General features: G+C 40.5%; 1 protein-coding gene across 2 annotated transcripts in view; it reads left to right on the plus strand.

The window, feature by feature from the left end:
* The window catches only part of APOLTP (apolipoprotein lipid transfer particle homolog), a 331079-nt gene that overhangs the window by 137397 nt on the left and 173879 nt on the right, over window positions 1–19803 (plus strand). For both annotated transcript variants that reach the window (XR_014450766.1, XM_083153345.1), the window contains exons 33-42: window positions 1674–1760; window positions 2060–2194; window positions 3272–3391; window positions 6506–6598; window positions 10198–10415; window positions 11707–11900; window positions 12881–13180; window positions 16646–16866; window positions 18261–18416; window positions 19466–19543. Coding sequence is in view for 1 of the 2 variants with exons in the window: in XM_083153345.1 (XP_083009471.1) it covers window positions 1674–1760; window positions 2060–2194; window positions 3272–3391; window positions 6506–6598; window positions 10198–10415; window positions 11707–11900; window positions 12881–13180; window positions 16646–16866; window positions 18261–18416; window positions 19466–19543 (1602 nt within the window). In the remaining variant the exon portion in view is untranslated. The remainder of the gene's footprint in view (window positions 1–1673; window positions 1761–2059; window positions 2195–3271; window positions 3392–6505; window positions 6599–10197; window positions 10416–11706; window positions 11901–12880; window positions 13181–16645; window positions 16867–18260; window positions 18417–19465; window positions 19544–19803) is intronic.

The raw sequence follows: 19803 nt of genomic DNA on the forward strand, positions 1-19803 counted from the left end.
TATGCTACCTATTTACCCCCTCCCCTACCCCCATTAGGCAGAGACAGGGCAGTAGTAGGGTTTTTGGCATCCCCCTGCAAACTAGAATGCCTTTCTGTGAGAATTACTGTGCAGGGCCAATGTGGAGGTTAAACCATTAGAGGTGGTGGAACTCAGTCCTGCCCCGTTCCCCCTCGCTTTAACCCCTGGTGCTTGGTGACCTGTATGCTCCGATCAAGCTCTGCTCTATGCAAAGTGTCTGTCTTTGCATAACTGTGAGTGTGGCTATACAGTTCACATTTACTGCTTAATATAAACCATCCCACTGGTTAAGTACTGAGTTGTTCTTGACTCAGGACATCTGTTGGAGTGTACCTACACTCTGCCATACTACCACCAGTTGTACACACACACATTATTCTAACATCAATTAGACACCCTAATACTGGATTGTGGCCTACCTTCATCCAACTGTTTATAAGTAATACTTTTGTTATTAATAGGAAAACTATTTCCATATTTTTTTTTAAATCACAAAAGATCATAAGATAATATAAATCAGATAAACAACCAATATGTTACAAAAACATCAGTATCTGCCTATTAAATGCTAAAATTCTCGAAAGTTGAAAAGTTTATGCTACTGTCAACAGTAATGCTCCAGCCAGAAGAGGATTTAGACCTCATGGTGCCCTAGCAAGATACCAGTTTAGGCCTCACCTCCCTTAAACAATCCATAGCACTGTGGGCTTTATACTGGTTCACTCCTTCTGGCAAATTCCTTCTAGGATGGACAAAACCGTGTGCACTGCAGGTGGGGTAGATGTTACTTGTGCAGAGTGAGTTAAATTTGGGTGGGGTATTACTTCAAAGTGAGATCTATATTGCAGTGCAAAAATAAAGCAGTCAATATGTTTCCTGCACAGAAACAAAATAACTCACCCAAATCGAATTCTCTCTGCACATTTTACATCTGCCCCCTGCAGTGCACATGGTTTTATCCATCTAAGAAGGAATTTGCCAGAAGGAGTGAACCAGAATAAAGCCCTGTATGTTTGCTGGTGATTGCAGGTGGCATCGATATAGTACTTTGGCATTTGCACAGAATACTGATAGATGTTCAGTTGCGTAAACTTTAGAATTCCATACAAATCTGAATTAGGCTCTAGGTCTTTTGAAAGTAGGCTTTATACCTTTGTCACATTTAAAGTAAACTGAATGCCTGCATACAGTGGATGAAACCATTTTGTGTCCAAACATTTTTTACCCATTTTGAATGGCGTTTGGGAGTGCCGGCAGGTCTGAGTTATGCCATGACATCACATGGTAGTCGCGCGGTGCTCCTCTGGGAACGTTTTGAATGACCAGGATATCTTTATGGGGCCGCTTGGGACCTGCTGGGCCCTAGGCAGGTGCCTAGATTGCTTTGTGGAAAACACTCCTCCGGCTCCTTCTATTCTTATACCCACAGTAGTGCCCCATACGCCCCCACAATAGCTGTCAAAAACACATAACGAGAGGAAAATATTGTACAATTACATCATAACCAAATGGATGAAATAATATCATATTTAAAAAATAAATAAATAAAATAAAAAAAATTACAAAAAAAACAAGCGTTCACAAACTAAATAAATATTTGGGAAAAGGATATTTTTATCTATTGTATTCTGTAATTTTGCAATGTCTTCAAGATCTGTGCTGGCCTAAAGCATCCCTTCAAGCATGGAAACTTTCCCGGCAACATTGAAGCCTGTGCCTCTACCAGAAAACATCTCTCTGTAAGTTCTCCTTGTTATGCAATCATTTAGTTTCTGTATACAAAATTGGATCACTAAAAGAAAAAAAGAAAATCCGGCTAAGCTATCTGTATTTCATTACAGGAAATGTTTTACAATTGTTCTGTGTAAAGAATTGTATAATATTTATGTTAGTAAAACATAGAGTCCTTTTGACGTTTTACTTTGCAATGATTTGTTTTTCAGTCGCCAAGCCTAATTCCATTCCTATCTGTGACAGTTTCAATAAAAGTCATCGATGTAGCCTGTAAATTTTTACTCTTGATACTCTACTTCAACAGGGTAAACATGAAGCAGAAGCTAACATCAAAGTTAACAAGAAAGATATATTTAGTCTCACAGGGAAATTTGAGAATAAGTCTAAGAAGAATGAACTGTGGCAATCTGTGCGAATGGATATGACTCATGTTTTCCAGGTAATAACACTTTGACATTTGTTTAACATCAACAGGAACATATAGCTCTTGGTCTGTAGTAGAATTTAAAATTTACATGTATTTTAACTATTGTTTATTGTCAAGGTTTTCCACTCCAGTGCTCAAGTTCCCTGAACAGGTCCTGTTTTTAGGATTTCTTTAATCAGGCATAGTTTTTTTTCATCTATTTTGTTTGGCTAATAATAATCCCAACTCTTTCCACAGACAGAAATCCTTAAACAAGACCTGTTTACTTGTGGACTGGATTTGAAAACCGGGAGAATGTTACTTGCATTATTAATAATTAATAATGACAGTGCAGTCCATTTAATTGTCTCAAATTACAGCATGGTGAATATAGTTATCATACTGTATAACTACTGCATCTAATTTTAAATTGTATAGTAGTATATTATATTGTTTCAATACTGTCAGTGTAGAATAATGGGCCTAACGCATTAAAGATACATGCACAGAAAAACATTATGTATATTTGGCCGTGCAATGTGGTACAAATCTGAAGATGCAACTGGTTTGCAACTAGTCATCCCTGTCCATGTGAACTAGAGTATAGTGAGAGGACTGCATGTATATGGTTTGTGTTCAAAGTGCACAGGTAGCCTATCATCTCTGGGAATGTTGGGCACGCCCCCATAGATATGTCATAAGGCCATGTCCCTTCCCACAAGGCCATGCCCTCTTTTCAGGTGCGTTTGGAATAACGAATTCACACTGTATATTGTTGGGACGTATGCATATGTGATTACGCTATATTGCAACCCAGTTCCACATCTTTGAACATGTAATCAAAATGCATATGACTCAATACAGTACATATGTGCTCAGTTCTGGAGTAGGCACAGTGCAAATAAATGCACGAAACATGTTTGCAAATAATTATATGTTCAGTTCAGCATCAATCCTTATATGTTCTTTATTTTTATTATTATTATCATTATTATTATTACTGTTATTATTATCATCATCATCATCATGTATTTATTTTATGCCTCCATATTACACAGAGTTGCACAGCATACAGAAAACTGAGTGTGTATGTTTTATTTTTCATAACAGTTACGGTTTCCGCGTTCTCTAAGTTTTACTGGGGAGATTCTCTCCAGGGGAAACAGGCAAAATGGCTTTGATCACAGTGTACATGGAAAAGTCATTATCAATACAGACAGCACTATTCAGGTATAAACTACTATGTTGTTATATTTAGGCGTAAAGTGTATATATCTAAAGTGTTCTAATATAAAATTTGACAAAATAGACACCCCAAAATGTCAAGCAATTCATTCCGTTAACCAGACGTACATATTTTCTGTGCTAAAACTGCAATATTTTATGTTCTTCTGTCTTTACAATTTTATATGCTAATTAAGATGATTTATTTAGAGCTAATTATATAGGGCACACATATTAGAGATCATATTTTCGTCATTCACATCAGTCACTGCTCCAGCAAAGCTTACAATCAGGGTTGCCATCTTTCTGATTGTGGGGCCCGAGACTGACAAAATAGGCAGGGCCCCCATTTCCCTTTATCAGACACATGGAATGCCTGGTGAGACTACTACACTACTCAACCTCTGCATTGCTTCAAGGGAAAATGTTAACTTTGTTTATGATAAGTTATACTTTATAAACTCAATCCTGGGCCCCCCTTCTGCCTTGGCCCAGGACTGGAGTCCCTGCAGTCCCCCCCTGATGGCTGCCCTGCTTACAGTCTATATTCACTTTCACTGGACTTACATACCTCCTATGGTGCATTTTTGTAAGGAGACAGTTAGCCTACCAGTATATTTTTGGAATGTGGGAGGAAACCAGAACGCCCAGAGGAACCCACACAATTCACATAGATAGTGCCTTCATCAGGAATTGATTTAATGATCTCAATGCTATGAGACAGTGATACTAGCCACTATTCCAATTATGCTGTTCACATTAAGATATATTATAAACATAGCTATATTTGTACAGTTTACTGTACTTCATTGACTGTATTTAATGAATTATTATGGGCAGTACGCATGGTGTAATGGTTAGCATTACTGCCTCACAGCACTGAGGTCATGGGTTCGATTCCCACCAGGACCCTAATTGTGCGGAGTTTGTATATTCTCCCCGTACATGCGTGGGTTTCCTCTGGGTACTCCAGTTTCTTCCCACAATCCAAAAATATACTGGTAGGCGAATTGGCTCCAAACAAAATTAACCCTAGAATGTCTGTGTGTGCGTGTATATATGTGAAACATAGATTGTAAGCACCACTGGGGCAGGCACTGATGTGAATGTGCAAAATATTCTCTGTACAGCGCTGCGGAATCTGTGTGTGCTCTATAAGAAACTGCTAATAAATAAATAATAAGTATCTCTTCCTGGAGAGGTGGTGTCAGCTGACACAATAAATACATTTAAAATAAGGTTGGACAAAAACATCCAAGGGTATACTACAAATAAAAATCATAATCTGTCTTTAAAAATATCAGAATATACTATATAACAGGCATTCCCAACCACTGTCCTCAAGGCACACTAACAGTGCAGGTTTTAGTGATATCCAGGCGTGAGCACAGGTGACTTAAATAGTACCTTAATGATTCTGATTAAATCATCTGTGCTGAAGCCTGGATATCAATAAACATGCACTGTTGGTGTGCCTTGAGGACCGTGGTTGGGAATGCCTGCTACAGTATATAACAAGGGATAAGCTATTATAACTAAGTTGAACTCGATGGCCGCAAGTCTTTATTCAGCCTTATCTACTATGTAACTATGTAACTATAACAAGGGCTCATATACAATAGTAAAATGCTGAACTAATGGTTGTGCTTTATTTGTGTCAACAGGCATTCTGTAATTGACCTTGATCCATGGAAAGTGTACTGTATATTATGGCAGAGTACTGCTAAGTATAAATTTAGTCATTATTGGCAAATTATACCTCATCCATTTTTTGTTATGGATGATTAATTAATAACAGAATTTCTGATACTAGCCCTTATTTCTGTTCTCCAAATCCATCTGGGGGACACTGCAATCATACAAGTAATTTGTCGTCTGCTGAGCTGGCCCTTATAAAGTTATTCTTCGAAGGCTGTAGCATCTTCTCTCACCAACCATAGGGGAAATTTAATAGGATGAGATATTCAGAAAGTGACAGATTTGGTTAGCAAACTCCATGTTTTTTTTTTAAAGCGGCAATCGTTTATACCTCAAAATCAAACTGGTTTTGCAGTGTAAATGATTGCCACCTTAAAAAACTGGAGTTTTTTTTACTAAATCTCTCACTTTCTGAATCTCTCATCCTATTAAATCATCCCCCCCCCCCCCCCCCGCCTCAGTGCAAGTTACAAGCTTAAAGAAAAAACCACAATAGTTAACAATTATTTACAGCCTGAGTGAGGAAGAGCAGCATTCACCAAATGGGTCAAGAAAAATGGACAAAAATTAAAAAAAATCTTATTCATCTTATTTGGTTGACATTTCTACCAGTGGTACTCTCAAAAATCCTAGGTGGAAGAATGCTCAGTCTTATCTGTACGAAGCCTGAGCAGATGGAAGGGGGAAGGATGCTCAGGCTTAGCTGAACTAAAAACTTTACCTTACAATGTCCCCTATTTTCTATAGAGCTGTATAGGCTCACCCGTAATATTGCTCTAAAGTCTTGTGCAATAATATTTTACTAAACTCATACAAAATATATAATGGAAATTAGTACTTTTAACCCTTAAATGCCAACATCTCTCTGAGTGATGTGTAAAATCTCCACAAAAAATACCAGCATAGCTGACATTTGTTATATAAATTAAAATAAAAAATGTGTAAAAAAACATTATATTTCCTATATAAGGTAAACATTAAAGGTCATTATGATGGGTATGGATCATAGGGTCAACAGACTAAAGGTCAACATGCATTGGGTCGACCACTGAATGTCGACACACATGAAGGTCGACTTGGGCTTAGGTCGACAGTTCACTAGGTCGACACGTGCATAAGGTCGACTCAGGTGATGTCGACATTCAAAAGTGTCCCTGCAAAATCTGCTTTCACTTTCTGTTAAGGAGTAATTTGGTCCATCAAGTGGCCTCTAGTGGTAAGTGGCTGTACTTTACCTCAGAGGTGAGGAGTAGTTAGTCTTTTATATATATAGATATGAGTTTCAAACTAAAGCATAGTGGAGCTACATCCTCTACGTTGGATGTTTCCCAGCAGCAGGACATACAATACTAAACTAATAAATATATTTTTTACTACTGTGTTACACAATAATCACTCAAAACTATGTACTTTCTCTTTCAGCTGCATGTCCAATTTAACAGATCGGTAAATCAGATGTGGTTTTATTCTCACCTTTCCCATCCATATAAGTGGAAAATCCCTCAGAATTTAAAGGTACGGCTTTAATCATGGATTTAATTAGTTTGCTGACTTAAGTTGCATACACAAAGTGTGATTTTGGCTATGGGGTCATTCCATGAAAATGTACTTTTCATGTAACGTTTGTTACCAGTTTTCTTGATAAGCTTTGCATCAAAATTAAAGCATATCATGTACCACACAAACAACATTCACTTTGCACAAAATAATCAAAACACATGCTCAAAAAAAAGATATCACCTGATCTGTTTAGTCGACATGTAATAACCTTTCAACAGTCTAGGATTTTGTACCATTTTGGTTATACTGTACTAAAGATTGTACACTTTCTAGTAAAAATTGAGGTCTCTGCACAGTCTATTTTTTCTTCCCATACTGAACCTGCAGGGGCGCGTATCGGCATTGCAAGCTGTATACACACAATATGTAATAGTTTTGCCAATCTAGCTGACTTGCCCATACATTACAGATTTGTTTCAGTGATCAGCAGATTTTTTCCATCATAAGATTGTATCTTCACATATTAAAAGTGCTTATACATAACCTCAATCAACAGTCCTTTTCCTAGTCACATGGAGAAAATGAAAATAATGGATGGTAATACTATCCCTACCTGTCCTAATTCTACTTTTGAACTACAACCAAAATTAACCCTTTTTTAATAGCTTTAAATTAGGGGGAAAAACATATGGGGGCCCACCCTAAAATGCATAACCAGCACCTTGCTCTTGAACCCGATATTGGTTCTAAAAATACGTGGAAAAAAATGAGTAGGGGTTGCCAGTATTTTTAGAACCAGTATCAGGCTCCACTTTCAGGGGGGCAATGCCACATTCAGAGGATATACTTGATGGGGTCCCAAGGCCAAAGCATTCATCCACCCTAACTATTCAGTGCAGATGTGGATCCCCAAATGTAGGGGTCCTATCCTATCCAAAGTAGCCCAGGATGAATCCCAGGGCTATACCCCGCACCTCTGGGTGGTGGGTGCAGGGTTGATAGCTTGTGAAAATGTATTAAGTAATTTTGTCCTTTACAGTAAGATTACAGGTTCCAGTAAGCCTGTCCTATGCGCTGGTACTTGGAAAACCATAATTACCAGCATGTGGAGAATTAAGGTCTGGGAAGTATAGTCCCCCTGTAAAGGAAATATATATGTAAAAAAAAACACAACACTGTTTATTTTAATATTTTATTTCTCTGCACCTTTACCTGGGGGCAGCAGCCTTTAAGCTCTTTTGCATGGCTGCCGCCTTGACCGGGTCAGGCTTACTCTGGCATCTTTGGTGTTCTTCACCTGGAGAGTTGCGGCCTTTAAGCACTCTTTCCATGGTTACTACACACCCAGGGCTTTGAATCTTCAGGAGCACTTGCCAGCTCCTCCTCCACAATCCGACTGCCTGCCCCTTGTTTTATGCTGGCTAATATAGCCAACTGAACGGGGTGGGGCTATGATGCCATGAGTCGCAATTGGGGACCTTGGACCACACCACCGCTTATGGGGTCCCGCACCGAGGGTGGTTCTGGTTGATAGATCTACAGTGTCTACATAAACAGTCAATAGGTATACCCCAAAAGTTTACTTGCAATAGGTCAACAAGGTCAAAAGGGTCACATGTGGACATGAAAAAGGTTGACATGAAATAGGTCAACAGGGTCAAATGGTCAACAACAAAAAGGTAGATGCCAGACACCTTATTTAACTAGCTTTTTCTTACTTCACCATATATGTTGGCATAGAGCGAGAATATAATAGTGCGTCGAGCATAGGGAGCCATGTGAGGGTATGCATTACACTAGTTGGGGATCTTTTTTGACAGTTGCCGTCATTGACTCAAAAAAGTGAAAAGAGTTATGTCGATCTTTTCATGTGACTTACCTTTTTCATGTTGATCTTTTGGCCCTGTTGACTTTTTTGTACCCAACTATTCCATGTCGACATTTTGAGGTCCACCTATTGACTGACTATCTAGACACTGTCTGTCTTATAATACATACTCACCCACTGGACCATGGAAAACTCCCATTGATGGGGTCCCAGAACAAGGGGACCCCAGACCACTGCCACTCCTCCCCTGCATCCCAGTCAATGTATTGGCGAAAGGATCGGCAGATAAGCCATACCCCTGCAAAATAAAGCCATGATAAATTGAACATGTTTAAAAAAATTAGCTTTGGCGATCACCACTGCCCATCTTCCAGTATCATTGTAGCCACCACAGTGTTCATCCAGCCACCACCTGGTCCTTCCAGCCAGCTCTCAAGGTGTTCCACTAGATGCCAGTTTTCCTCAATCCAACCCCATGGTGTCCCTCCAGCCAGCGCCCACAGTGTCCCTTCAGCCATCTGCCACTGTGTCGATCCAGCCAGCCCCCACAGTGTTCCTCCAGCCAGCCTACACATTGTTTCTCCAGCAAGCCCCCCCCCCATTGTCCCTCCAGAGAGCCCCCACAGTGTTCCTCTAGCAAGCTCCCACCATTGTCCCTCCAGCCAGCCCCAACATTATTCCGCCGTGGTTCCTCTATTGTATTTCAACTGTACATTGCGGCTATGTAGATGGACTCTTATAGTTGCCTGCATTCTTCCAATTGTACAGCAGTGTAGGCAGCAGTCACAGCTAGGTTTATCAGCCCCCCTCAAGGCCTGGTACAGCTGTTTCGCTATTGCCCCATGCCATCCTCAGGCCTGTTTATGGCAGCTGCTGTGGTGAGTCCCCATTGGTCTTCTGGACCAGTGTGAACAAGTTGTTGTTTATTGTAGCTGCTCTCACCTCTTCTGAAGAGGAGTGGGGTCATCATCCACAGTCTAATTGATAATTGCAGGATGAGTCCCACCCATCCTCCACACCAAAGAAGTTCAAATTTACTGTAGATTTGTATCATGATCTTCTGTACTGTGCTTCAGGAATGTATCTTTGAGACCAGCAGAAGTCCGCCAGCAAATTGGGGGCCTAAATCAGACCCCCTCACTAAGCAGCATACACTCGCTGATAAACATCCGTCGGCCTCGTCGGTCTGCACCTACTTTTATTTCAGTCGCTGATCGCCAAAACGAAGTGGGCATTGACGTCATGTGATGTCAGCCGCTCGACCCAAGCAGGGAACGCCCAGCGTTTTCATGGGGACACCCACAAAACACTTGGCGACAAAGGCGTTTGCACAGACCCCCCACTTTGCAGGTGCAAATATGCGCATGCACAGACCCCCCACTATCAGAACGGGGACAAATTCAAACCTGAATTAGGCCATGGGTCTCCACGCACCTTGGTAACGTTTTTCCATGTTAGAAATGCTGTGATAATAACGCTTAAGGTGATCATTGCTCACCATACCCATTGCTGTCTATTAAAAAGTCCCAGTGAGAATGCTGTGCAAGACATTAGAAGAACACCCACAGAGTATTGATTGGATTTGTGATTCTGAATAGTTTTTGCAGACACCTTTGAAATTCAGACACGCTGCTTTCTCAGCTTCATTCTCTTCTTCAAATATCCCATCTCTTACCCATTCTCTGATCTCAGGGCCTACAGAATGACCTTCAGTTTACCTCACTTGAGATTAATATGTTTTATGTGTTATAATCACTCACTGCAAATTACCTTGTATTATATATAGATTCAAGCTTCAGGAAAAAAATATGGCTCAAATAACACCAATGGCACACTTATAATCCATTATAATGGCAAAGATATGGTGTTAATGGAAATTGATGTAAACCACGAGAGTAGGAAAAACATAAGAACGATTGGTCTAATTATGTCTATGCAACAAGCTCTAACAGCTGATCTACAGTCCGCCTGCATCAGAGTATTTGGCAAAGTCTTGCCATCAAGGTAGGCGCCTATTAGTAATGTCAATGTTAGTTTTACACTTGTTTTGTATTTTTTAATAAAAAGGCACTTATGGGCCCAATAAAAGCAACTGCTTATATTTGGCACTTAGGGTATCAAGAAGACCTTCCTCATTATAGTGCTTAAACTATTAAATATACAATCCGTAAATTGTAGCTACTGTGAACTGTATATTCAAAATGTTGCTTATCTGATACTCTTTTACACCACCTCAAACACATAGGTTATTGCCGGGTTAACCCGGTTTACATCTCAGTGTAAATCCAACTCAGCTAGCTACCTGGGATGTTCTTAGAAGGACATGGGTTATAGGACTCTGTAAACGGGTAAACCAAGTTGTCCAACTTGGATCTTATTCACTGCATATGGAGAGCTACATTCCCAGAATTTGATGATGTCATCTTCAAGTGCCAGTAGAGGTAAGCCCCGGCAATATCCCGGATCCAGTCTGAACCCCGTGTTCAGTTTCCTTTGCTGGACCAGGGAATTAATGTAATAGTCGTGGAACGCCAACTGCAGAATATTGTTTGGGAGAAGCCACTCATCACATTTAGGGTTCCATTTATTAAGGATCACATTTACAATACGATCTGGGTGGAATATTACCACCCAGGATTGCATTGTAATATGCAATCCTATCACAGGAATGTATTACCCTGTACATGCAGGGACAGGGCTCTGAAAGGAATCCGTCCCTGAGATGTGCTCAGCCTGGTGCCGGTGCTCTGCGGATGCATGGTTATCGCTGACCCCCCTGGTGGCAGTACAGTCTGTGGCCCATAGGCTACAATGGGCTACCTATGGGGAATGCGGCCGGCGGCGGCGCAGGAGGGATCGCAGCAGGGATAGAAGACTCTTGCTGCGGTCCATCCTGATACAATTAGGTGATACATAATATTTGTTGCTAATCCCCAAAAACTGGTGTTTGGGGGGATTTAGCCGCAGATATTACATGATAAATGGGCGCCATATGGAGTGCAAGTACTGTATACAGTATTATAGATGTGTTTATTATGGTTTGTGCCTTATTACTTTATTACTTGTCTGGGATGCTTTTTATTATCTAGGCACCAAGGTCATCATTTACTTTTGATTTTGATTATATATTAGTGCCTAATAGAGTTTATAAACTACTACACTATTAGGCATTTATCTTTTTGTACCCACCACAGAATTCATCACATGGTCACCAATCACCAATATACGATAACATTATATAATGCTTGTCGTAACAGTCAGTGACATAATAACAATATCTTTCTTTTTATTGCAGAGTTTCCCTTACGTCTCAGCTTAATATTACAGACAGATTCTTACTAATTGACCTATCAGGATCAAAAGAGCAAAAAGTGGGTCTTGTGCTGTCATTTACCGGAAATCTTGTGCACAACATGGACAGGTTGGCTGTTATACCACGTCAGTTTTCCGCTGATGGATCTCTAAAGCAAAAGAAGAACATTAATGAAGGTCAGTTCATTAGCTATACATTTTGTATAGTACATATAGTATGTTACATCGCTATAGGTAATGGAAAGAATTAACCACCTACATAACATTAGAAAGGTTACAAAGAAGGGCAACTAAAATAGTTGTGTCACTCCTGTCTGTCTGCCCCTCCCATTTAGAATGTAAGCTCTCACCAGCAGAATGTGCTGGTGCTACACAAGTGAATGTTAATGAATAAATAATAACTCCTGACCAGAACCCACCATACACAACATGCTAGACATGGCTGGTGTTATAGCAATTTAAAGGAAAATATTTTCAGTGATTTTTTTTCCTTTGAGGAATATCGTATTTATTTTCTATGTTACTTGATAGAGTAATAGATGAGCTATATGCACAGAATGCAATTTATTCAGATCCAACGTTAAAAATCCAGATCTATCAAATCTAATGGGGCATACACATGGGGCAATGAACTATATATATATATATATACAGTCTAGTGTCCATTTGTGTGTCTCCGAAACACTGCCATCGGTTGGCACTACATTTCTATGCTTTCTCTCTCACAAATGCACAAACACAAAGGCAATCACGAGGTAACAGACTAGCTTTCTAAGCATTTGCTTCGAGCGGGCTTACTAGTGTGTGTGTATATATATATAAAAGCACCCTGACGAAAATGGCAATAAAGCATTGAAACGTTGGTATCAAAGACCACTTGTGGGACTCCTGTTACTGGCTAAGTGCCACCGACCGCACCATATTTCTTGTCCTGGATAGACCAAGATATTGTAAGGCACTGCCTGTGTATTTACCTGCATCAGTCTGGAGCTAAGTGCCGCTGCCTACAGTTTCCTATATATACATATATGTATAAAATTACTTCTGAAATTGATATTTAATAAGTTTGTATCATAAATAATAAAGTAAAATTATACGTGTGTGATGTTTTACAATAACATTTCCTCTGACAAACCATTGATTTGATTTATTTTTAGGTTATATAAGTTTAGTAAAGGATAAGGTATTCTATCAAATACATCTCCGAAACAGAAACGTCTTTGGCAACGGCAGCCATCATAATGTTACTCTCAGCCTCACACAAAATGGCACCCACGGACTACCTGCTGAAACAAACCTGAGAGCCAACATCCAGCTAGAAGAATTACACAAGAATGGGCAGGTCTGCATCCAGGTGGATACAAAACTGATGTGTGTGGATCTTTCAAACGCTGTTGACCAAGAGAATGGTGTAAAAGGGATGTTGTCACACAACATTGTTTCATTGCAGAGTGCAGGTATGGTTAATACTATGAAATGTTCTTGATCATTTGGTATTCATAAAAGTAAATTCATTCTATTAAATCCAGTAGTCCCATACATACATTTTTCACATTTCACTTTGGCTTGGAAATTCTTCCCACCACGTAAGGGCCCCACATTGGCCACACCTGTGAAGTTGTAGAATTACTGTGACTGCATTTAATAGTGCATGCAGTGTCACACGTAGTCATCAACAGCCCAACAGGGAATGCAGTGATAGGGGCCTATGTTTAATGGATGTGGTCAGCCACCAATGTGAGTATGGTCAGCTAGCTCAGATTGACCTGGGCAATAATTAGAGAGGACATACTGTAGTCTAAAGGAATGGCCCACCCTAATTTGATTGGTACAACATCTATTATCTGGCACCTGATAGTCCAGCACCTCTTCTAATCTGAACTCAGAAGAGTTAGGTTGCAGGGTGGGGGAAGTTACAATGCAGGAGGGTTTAGGCTGCAGGGTGGGGGGAGTTACAATGCAGGAAGGCTCAGTTAGGTTGCAGGGTGGGGGAAGTTACAATGCAGGAAGGCTCAGGCTGCAGGGTGGGGCAAGATACAATGCAGGAAGGCTCAGTTAGATTGCACGGTGGGGGAAGTTACAATGCAGGAAGGCTCAGTTAGGTTGCATGGTGGGGGAGGTACAATGCAGGAAGGCTCCGTTAGGTTGCACGGTGGGGGAAGTTACAATGCAGAAAGGCTCAGGCTGCAGGGTGGAGGAAGTTACAATGCAGGAAGGCTCAGGCTGCAGGGTGGAGGAAGTTGCAATGCAGGAAGGCTCAGTAAGGCTGCAGGGTGGGGGAAGTTAAAATGTAGGAAGGCTCAGTTAGGCTGCAGGGTAGAGTTAGGCTGCGGTGGTGGTGGTGGTGGGGGGTGTTCAGGCTGCATGAGGTTTAGACACTGCAGTCTTAGTACACAGGAGGGATCAGTAAGGCTGCAGGAGGGCATGGTTAGGCTGCAGGAGGAAGTCAGGCTTAGGCAGGTTTAGGCTGGAGCACAGTTCAGTGGGACCCACCTGGCTGGAAGGACCCTGAAAAAAGGCTCCTATGCAGCCCTTCACACATATGCGGGAGGGGTCTGCAGCCACCATATCTAACTGCAGCATGCTGTGGATGGACAGGATGGCGGGACAAAATGGATTTCAAGGCTGTGCCGCTCTGTGATCTACATGAAATTGAGTTGGTAGTGACCGGATCTTATTCTGCAGTTGTGTGTGACTCCACACAGCCTCCTTCCTATTAAGCAGGTCCTAATAAATGGGACCCGATTGACCTCTGCGTGTGGCCCAAGCCTATGGCGGTGGCTGGCATGAAGGTAAGCTGTTGGGATGTCGCTATACCACTGATAATCCAACAAAATGGATAATCAGGCACAGTGCTAGAATCAAGGGTTGTCATATTATCAGTGGTGTACATCAGCTGGCCTATACTTCCAATCTGATATTCTTTTCCCATTTTTTCAGACACACTTTTTAGGACTAACATTTTTCTTCTCTTTCTGTTCTTCATAAATATATATATATATATATATATATATATATATATATATATATATACTAGTTAAAAGCCTGACAAAATTGGGTCTTCCTTTTGAGCTGTGACAGTTTTTACTTTCACTTTTTTTTAGCCCGCAACCATTCTACCTCACCCCCAGTCCCTATCTGCTTCTACCTGCTTCTTCTCAGCTCCCTCTCTCCATATTTATTTATTTATAGTTTCTTATATAGCGCAGCATATTCCGTTGCGCTTTACAATTGGAAACAACAGTGATTAAACAAACTGGGTAGATACAAACCGACATGGAGGTAGGAGGGCCCTGCTCACAAACTTACAATCTATAGGGATAATAGGTGGGATACATAAGGATAGAATTCCATAGTATGGCAGTCCCATCACATTAGTAGACAGTCCTGATGGGATGCAATTAGATATGAATGCTACTGGTAAGCTACTGATAAGCTAGCCTGAAGAGGTGAGTTTTCAGGGAATGCTTGAAATTTTGGAGGCTAGAGGAGAGTCTTTGTGTGCATGGAAGGGCATTCCATAAGGTGGGTGCTGCCCGACAAAAATCCTGCAAGTATAAGTGGGAGCGATTATGAGTGTGGATAAGAGACGCAGATCTTGTGCAGAGTGGAGAGGTCGGGTGGGGATATATTTTGAGATAAGAGAAGAGATATAAGTCGGTGTAGTCAGAGTAATGTATGTAAGTAGAAGTATTTTATATTGAATGCGGTAATATATAGGCAACCAATGGAGGGACTGGCAGAGCGGATCAGCAGACGATGAACGTCTAGCCAGGAAGATCAGCCTCGCAGCTGCATTCAAAATGGATTGTAGTGGGGAGAGTCTTTTCTTAGGAAGGAGGCCATTGCAATAATCAATGTGTGATATAATGAGTGCATGGATTAGAGTTTTTGCATTTTGGATATGTTTTTTAGATGCATGTAACACGATTTAGAGACAGATTGAATGTGAAGAATGAAGGACAGTTCAGAGTTTAGGATGACCACCTATGCAGTGAGCTTGTGGAGTAGGATTCATTTTTGTGCTCTCAACAGTGATAGAGATATCAGTTGGTAACTACTGTTGGCTGGTGGGAATATAACTAAATCTGTTTTGGAAATGTTGAGTTTGAGGTGGCGAGATGACATCCAAGATGAAATGGCAGAAAGACATTCAGAGACACAGAGAAATATTGATGGTGACAATTCCGAGGAGGATAGATAGATTTGAGTATCATCAGCGTACAGGTGATACTGAAATCCAAAAGATTTGATTTGTTTCCCAAGAGAGGAGGTATAGATTGAGAAAACCTAAGGACCTAAGACTGAACCTTGTGGTACTCCAACGGACAGCGGTAGTGAGGAGGAGGTAGAATCAGAGAAGTGAACACTGAAAGAGCGATTAGATTGGTAGGAACCAAGAAAGGGCTGTGTTCTGAAGACCTAGGGATTGTAGTGTTTGTATGAGAAGAGAGTGGTCGACAGTGTCAAAGGTAGGTGAGAGATCTAGAAGAATAAGAATTGAGAAATTTAGATTTAGCAGTGGCCAGATCATTGACTGCTTTAGTCAGTGCTGTCTCAGTGGAGTGTTGAGAGCGAAAGCCTGACTGAAGTGGGTCCAATAGGTTGTAGGAGTTAAGAAAGTATCCAGCAAGGATATAAACAAATCAGTGTATATGCAAAAATTGCTTTCACTTTCTGTTATGACATAGTAGTAATGGTCATTGGTGGTACTTCACCTCATAGAGGTGAGGAGTAGTTAGCCTATTATATATATATAGATAAAACCACTGACGCAACTGTGCACACAAGCCTTTGTGGCTTAATGGCCATGGTTCATTTTAAGAAAATGAAATAGTAAAAACATACTTTTAAGTCTCTGAGAAAGCTTGTTTCAATAATTGTATGTATACAATAATATAACTTGTATTTGTGTTCTACAGGAATTCCAATGCAGACTGCTCTCGAAGTGGCATTTAACAATACCAGTAACAACAAGACTTGGGCAATAGCACTCAACATGGGGTCTAGAAGGATTGATGTTTCCATTGGAATGGAGAAAGCATCTGTAAACTCCCAGCTATTAATGAGCTTGAAGCACAATGTGGAAAACCTCAACTACCATGGGGTCCCATATGTGATAAATGCTGTCTGCTATCATCAGGTAACTATAGCTACAGTAGGTTATGCAGTTTCTACATTGATTATTTTTATTAATATGGACAGTATATTGCAGAAATATTAATTCTCTTTAATACTCATGGGAGCTTAATTAGCAGAGGGGTCCTGTGTGCAGTCTCCATGAAAGTTCCCCTCTCATGGACAGTGAAGAAATTGTGCCATAGTCTACTGCACATGCGCATGTCTCTGGCCAACCCATTTTCCTGGAGATATTTCTACTTTGTACTGTATGTCTCTGGAAAATTCTCAGCAGTGACATTTTCCGAGTGATTTCTGCAGAAGCAGACACCCACTTACAGCCTCATTGGCCAATTCCCGCATGGAGGCATAACGACAGTTTAGAACATTGAAGAGGACGCGCCTGTGAAAAGTTGATTCACCTGGTGGAAAAAAAATGGAAACATTTTGCTAGTTTAGTGGTATCAATCAACATTGAATAACCCCCCAATGTCAGTATAGTCAATGTGAGTGCAGAGTGAGTAGAGTGTGGACCTCTTGTCTCATGGTCCTGTGTACATTGCACTCCTCCACCAATTATAGATATGCCACTTTCCCAAGCGAGTGTGCCAGGCTTCTGCATAATGCCCATTTCATGAGTGCAGTTCAGGAGTTCACATTGAAGCAATGCACCATTGCGCCAACCCCACTATATAATGTTGTACATTACGTAATAGCACAGAAGGGGACAGGACCATGATGTGGCCACACATCTCTGACAAGTGCCTTATTGTTTACCATGGTTATTGCTTATCTGCCAATCAATGCAGTGTTAAATACTTCCTGCTGTGTTTATTTTAAGAATAAAAACAGTTTTAGAACTCTAGCAGTTGTCAGTGGCAAAAATCGAATGCGTTGTGGAGATGGATGTGATGTGATAACTTCATCGTTATGGGATTCCTCTAATGTAATGATTTTCGTCCTTTTTTTAAATTGCCAAGGCACACCATCACACCCCCTTGGAGAAAAAAACAAATTGGTCCCCACAGGAAAACAAACAAACCCATTGGACCCCATATAAAAAAACAAACACACTAGTCCCCTCAGGTAACAATAATAAAATACATTGGCCCACACATGAAAACAAGAGACGAGTGAATAAAAGTTGAACTGGTGGTGGTGGCTGTAAACTAATGTGGGCATGTCTAGCTCTGGTGGCACACTTGAGAACAGCTTAAGGTACACTAGTGTGCCACGGTACAAAATGCTGCTCTAATATCTCTAGGTTGAATATCCAAGCAGGGGCAGTTCTTATAGCTTAACATAGTCGTGAAGGTGTTTACATTGCATGTCAACTTTTAAAATATATTGCTTTTTCTTTCTTTGTTTGGCAGTATCACTAATTAAAAAAAATGATATTCTTCTGTTTTCACTGTTTAGAGTTCAAAGTTTTTAACTGGAGTAAAAATTTCTGTTGAAGGCGAAGACATTAAAGTTGAAGTTCAAAAGAAAACTGCTGGAAGTGCCTCTGATATTAGTCTCATCCTCCTCAATGACCTCAGCTCAATTAATAACATCATGCCATCAAGCATAAAGGTTGGCTTCATACCCACAATAATCAGTACATATGTTCTGCTTAGTTTAATGTCATTTGCACACTCCACTCTGGGTGTTGGATTGGGAGGCAGTGCAGAGGTCATGCGCATTAAACATATTAGCACATCAGTTATTGCAGAGGGAAGAATTTCACTGCTCATCTGTTCATTTGGTACAAAGGCAATGGAACAAATGGTCATATAGAAAACAGAGCTATATAATTAACATTGTTAAATCCATTTCTCTAAGTAAGAGTCACGCAGCAATAAGGTTGCAGCAGTCTGAAACTTTGAAGTTCCCTGAATGGGGCAACAATAACTAGTTTTACTGGAGTTAGGTGTTTGTCCATTAATTACTTAAGTAACAATAATAAAAGTTCTAAAATAACCATGATAATGTCTGTTTTCAAATAATTATGTTTTACATATAGAGCATTGGTACTGCCCGCCCCCTGCATGTCCGTCATGGCCTCATTAGCCTGGGAACGCCCAACATTCTCATGGGAACCCCTATGAAACGCTGGGCGTTCCCATATGCTAATGGTAATGCCTTGCACCCCCCGCTCGGTGTGTACGGTGCGTGCACCCGGCGAACCAAAAGTTTGCCGTGGGTGCATACACCCTGCATCTGCACATGTGCAGACGCCCTACTCCGCCCCCCGCTCGGCGTGTACGGCGTGTACAAGTACCACCCTGCCGTGTACAAGTACCACCCTGCCAGTTTATTAATCTATTTAGGCCATTATACTGTTATATTTTTTGCTGCAGTATAATGTATTATTCTTATAGTGCATCATGTTAAGTTTGAGATTTTAGGGGGTATTTAGGCTCAGAAAGAGATAAAATTGTGAGAGATAAAATACTAGCCAATCAGCTTCTTTATTTTACAGGCTGTATTTAAAAAATGACAGAACCTTATCGGTTGGTACTTTATCTTTAATTTTCATCTCTCTCCCAGCTGTGATATATATATACCCCCCTTAACAAAGTGATTAGATGCTGCCATGGAGAAATATGCATTCCATTACTCATGCTGTTCTTATGTCATAGGTCATTTGCAATGGAGAGTTCACTTCTAATTTGTTTTACGGACATTGTTATGGGGAGGTCGCGAGGAAGAACATAGAGGTACATGTTTACTTACTGTAACATATTTGTATTGTATTTATGTATGCTCTTTTACTAGATACTCTATGGTTTTAGGAAGAAAAATGTTTGTTTCTTGTTTCTTTAAGACTTATTCACATATTCTAATTGGAACATTATTCCATTTATTGCATTCGTTTACATTATATTGGTTTCTGAAGTATAGTTTTAGTACTTTTTAAAGGCAAAACCCATTTTACAGATTAACATTTTGAGTGTCAACGTTGCTGTGAGAGAGGTGC

Source organism: Crinia signifera, chromosome 7, assembly GCF_055691185.1.
Source record: "Crinia signifera chromosome 7, ASM5569118v1, whole genome shotgun sequence".
In the NCBI taxonomy this organism is placed as follows: Eukaryota; Metazoa; Chordata; class Amphibia; order Anura; family Myobatrachidae; genus Crinia; species Crinia signifera.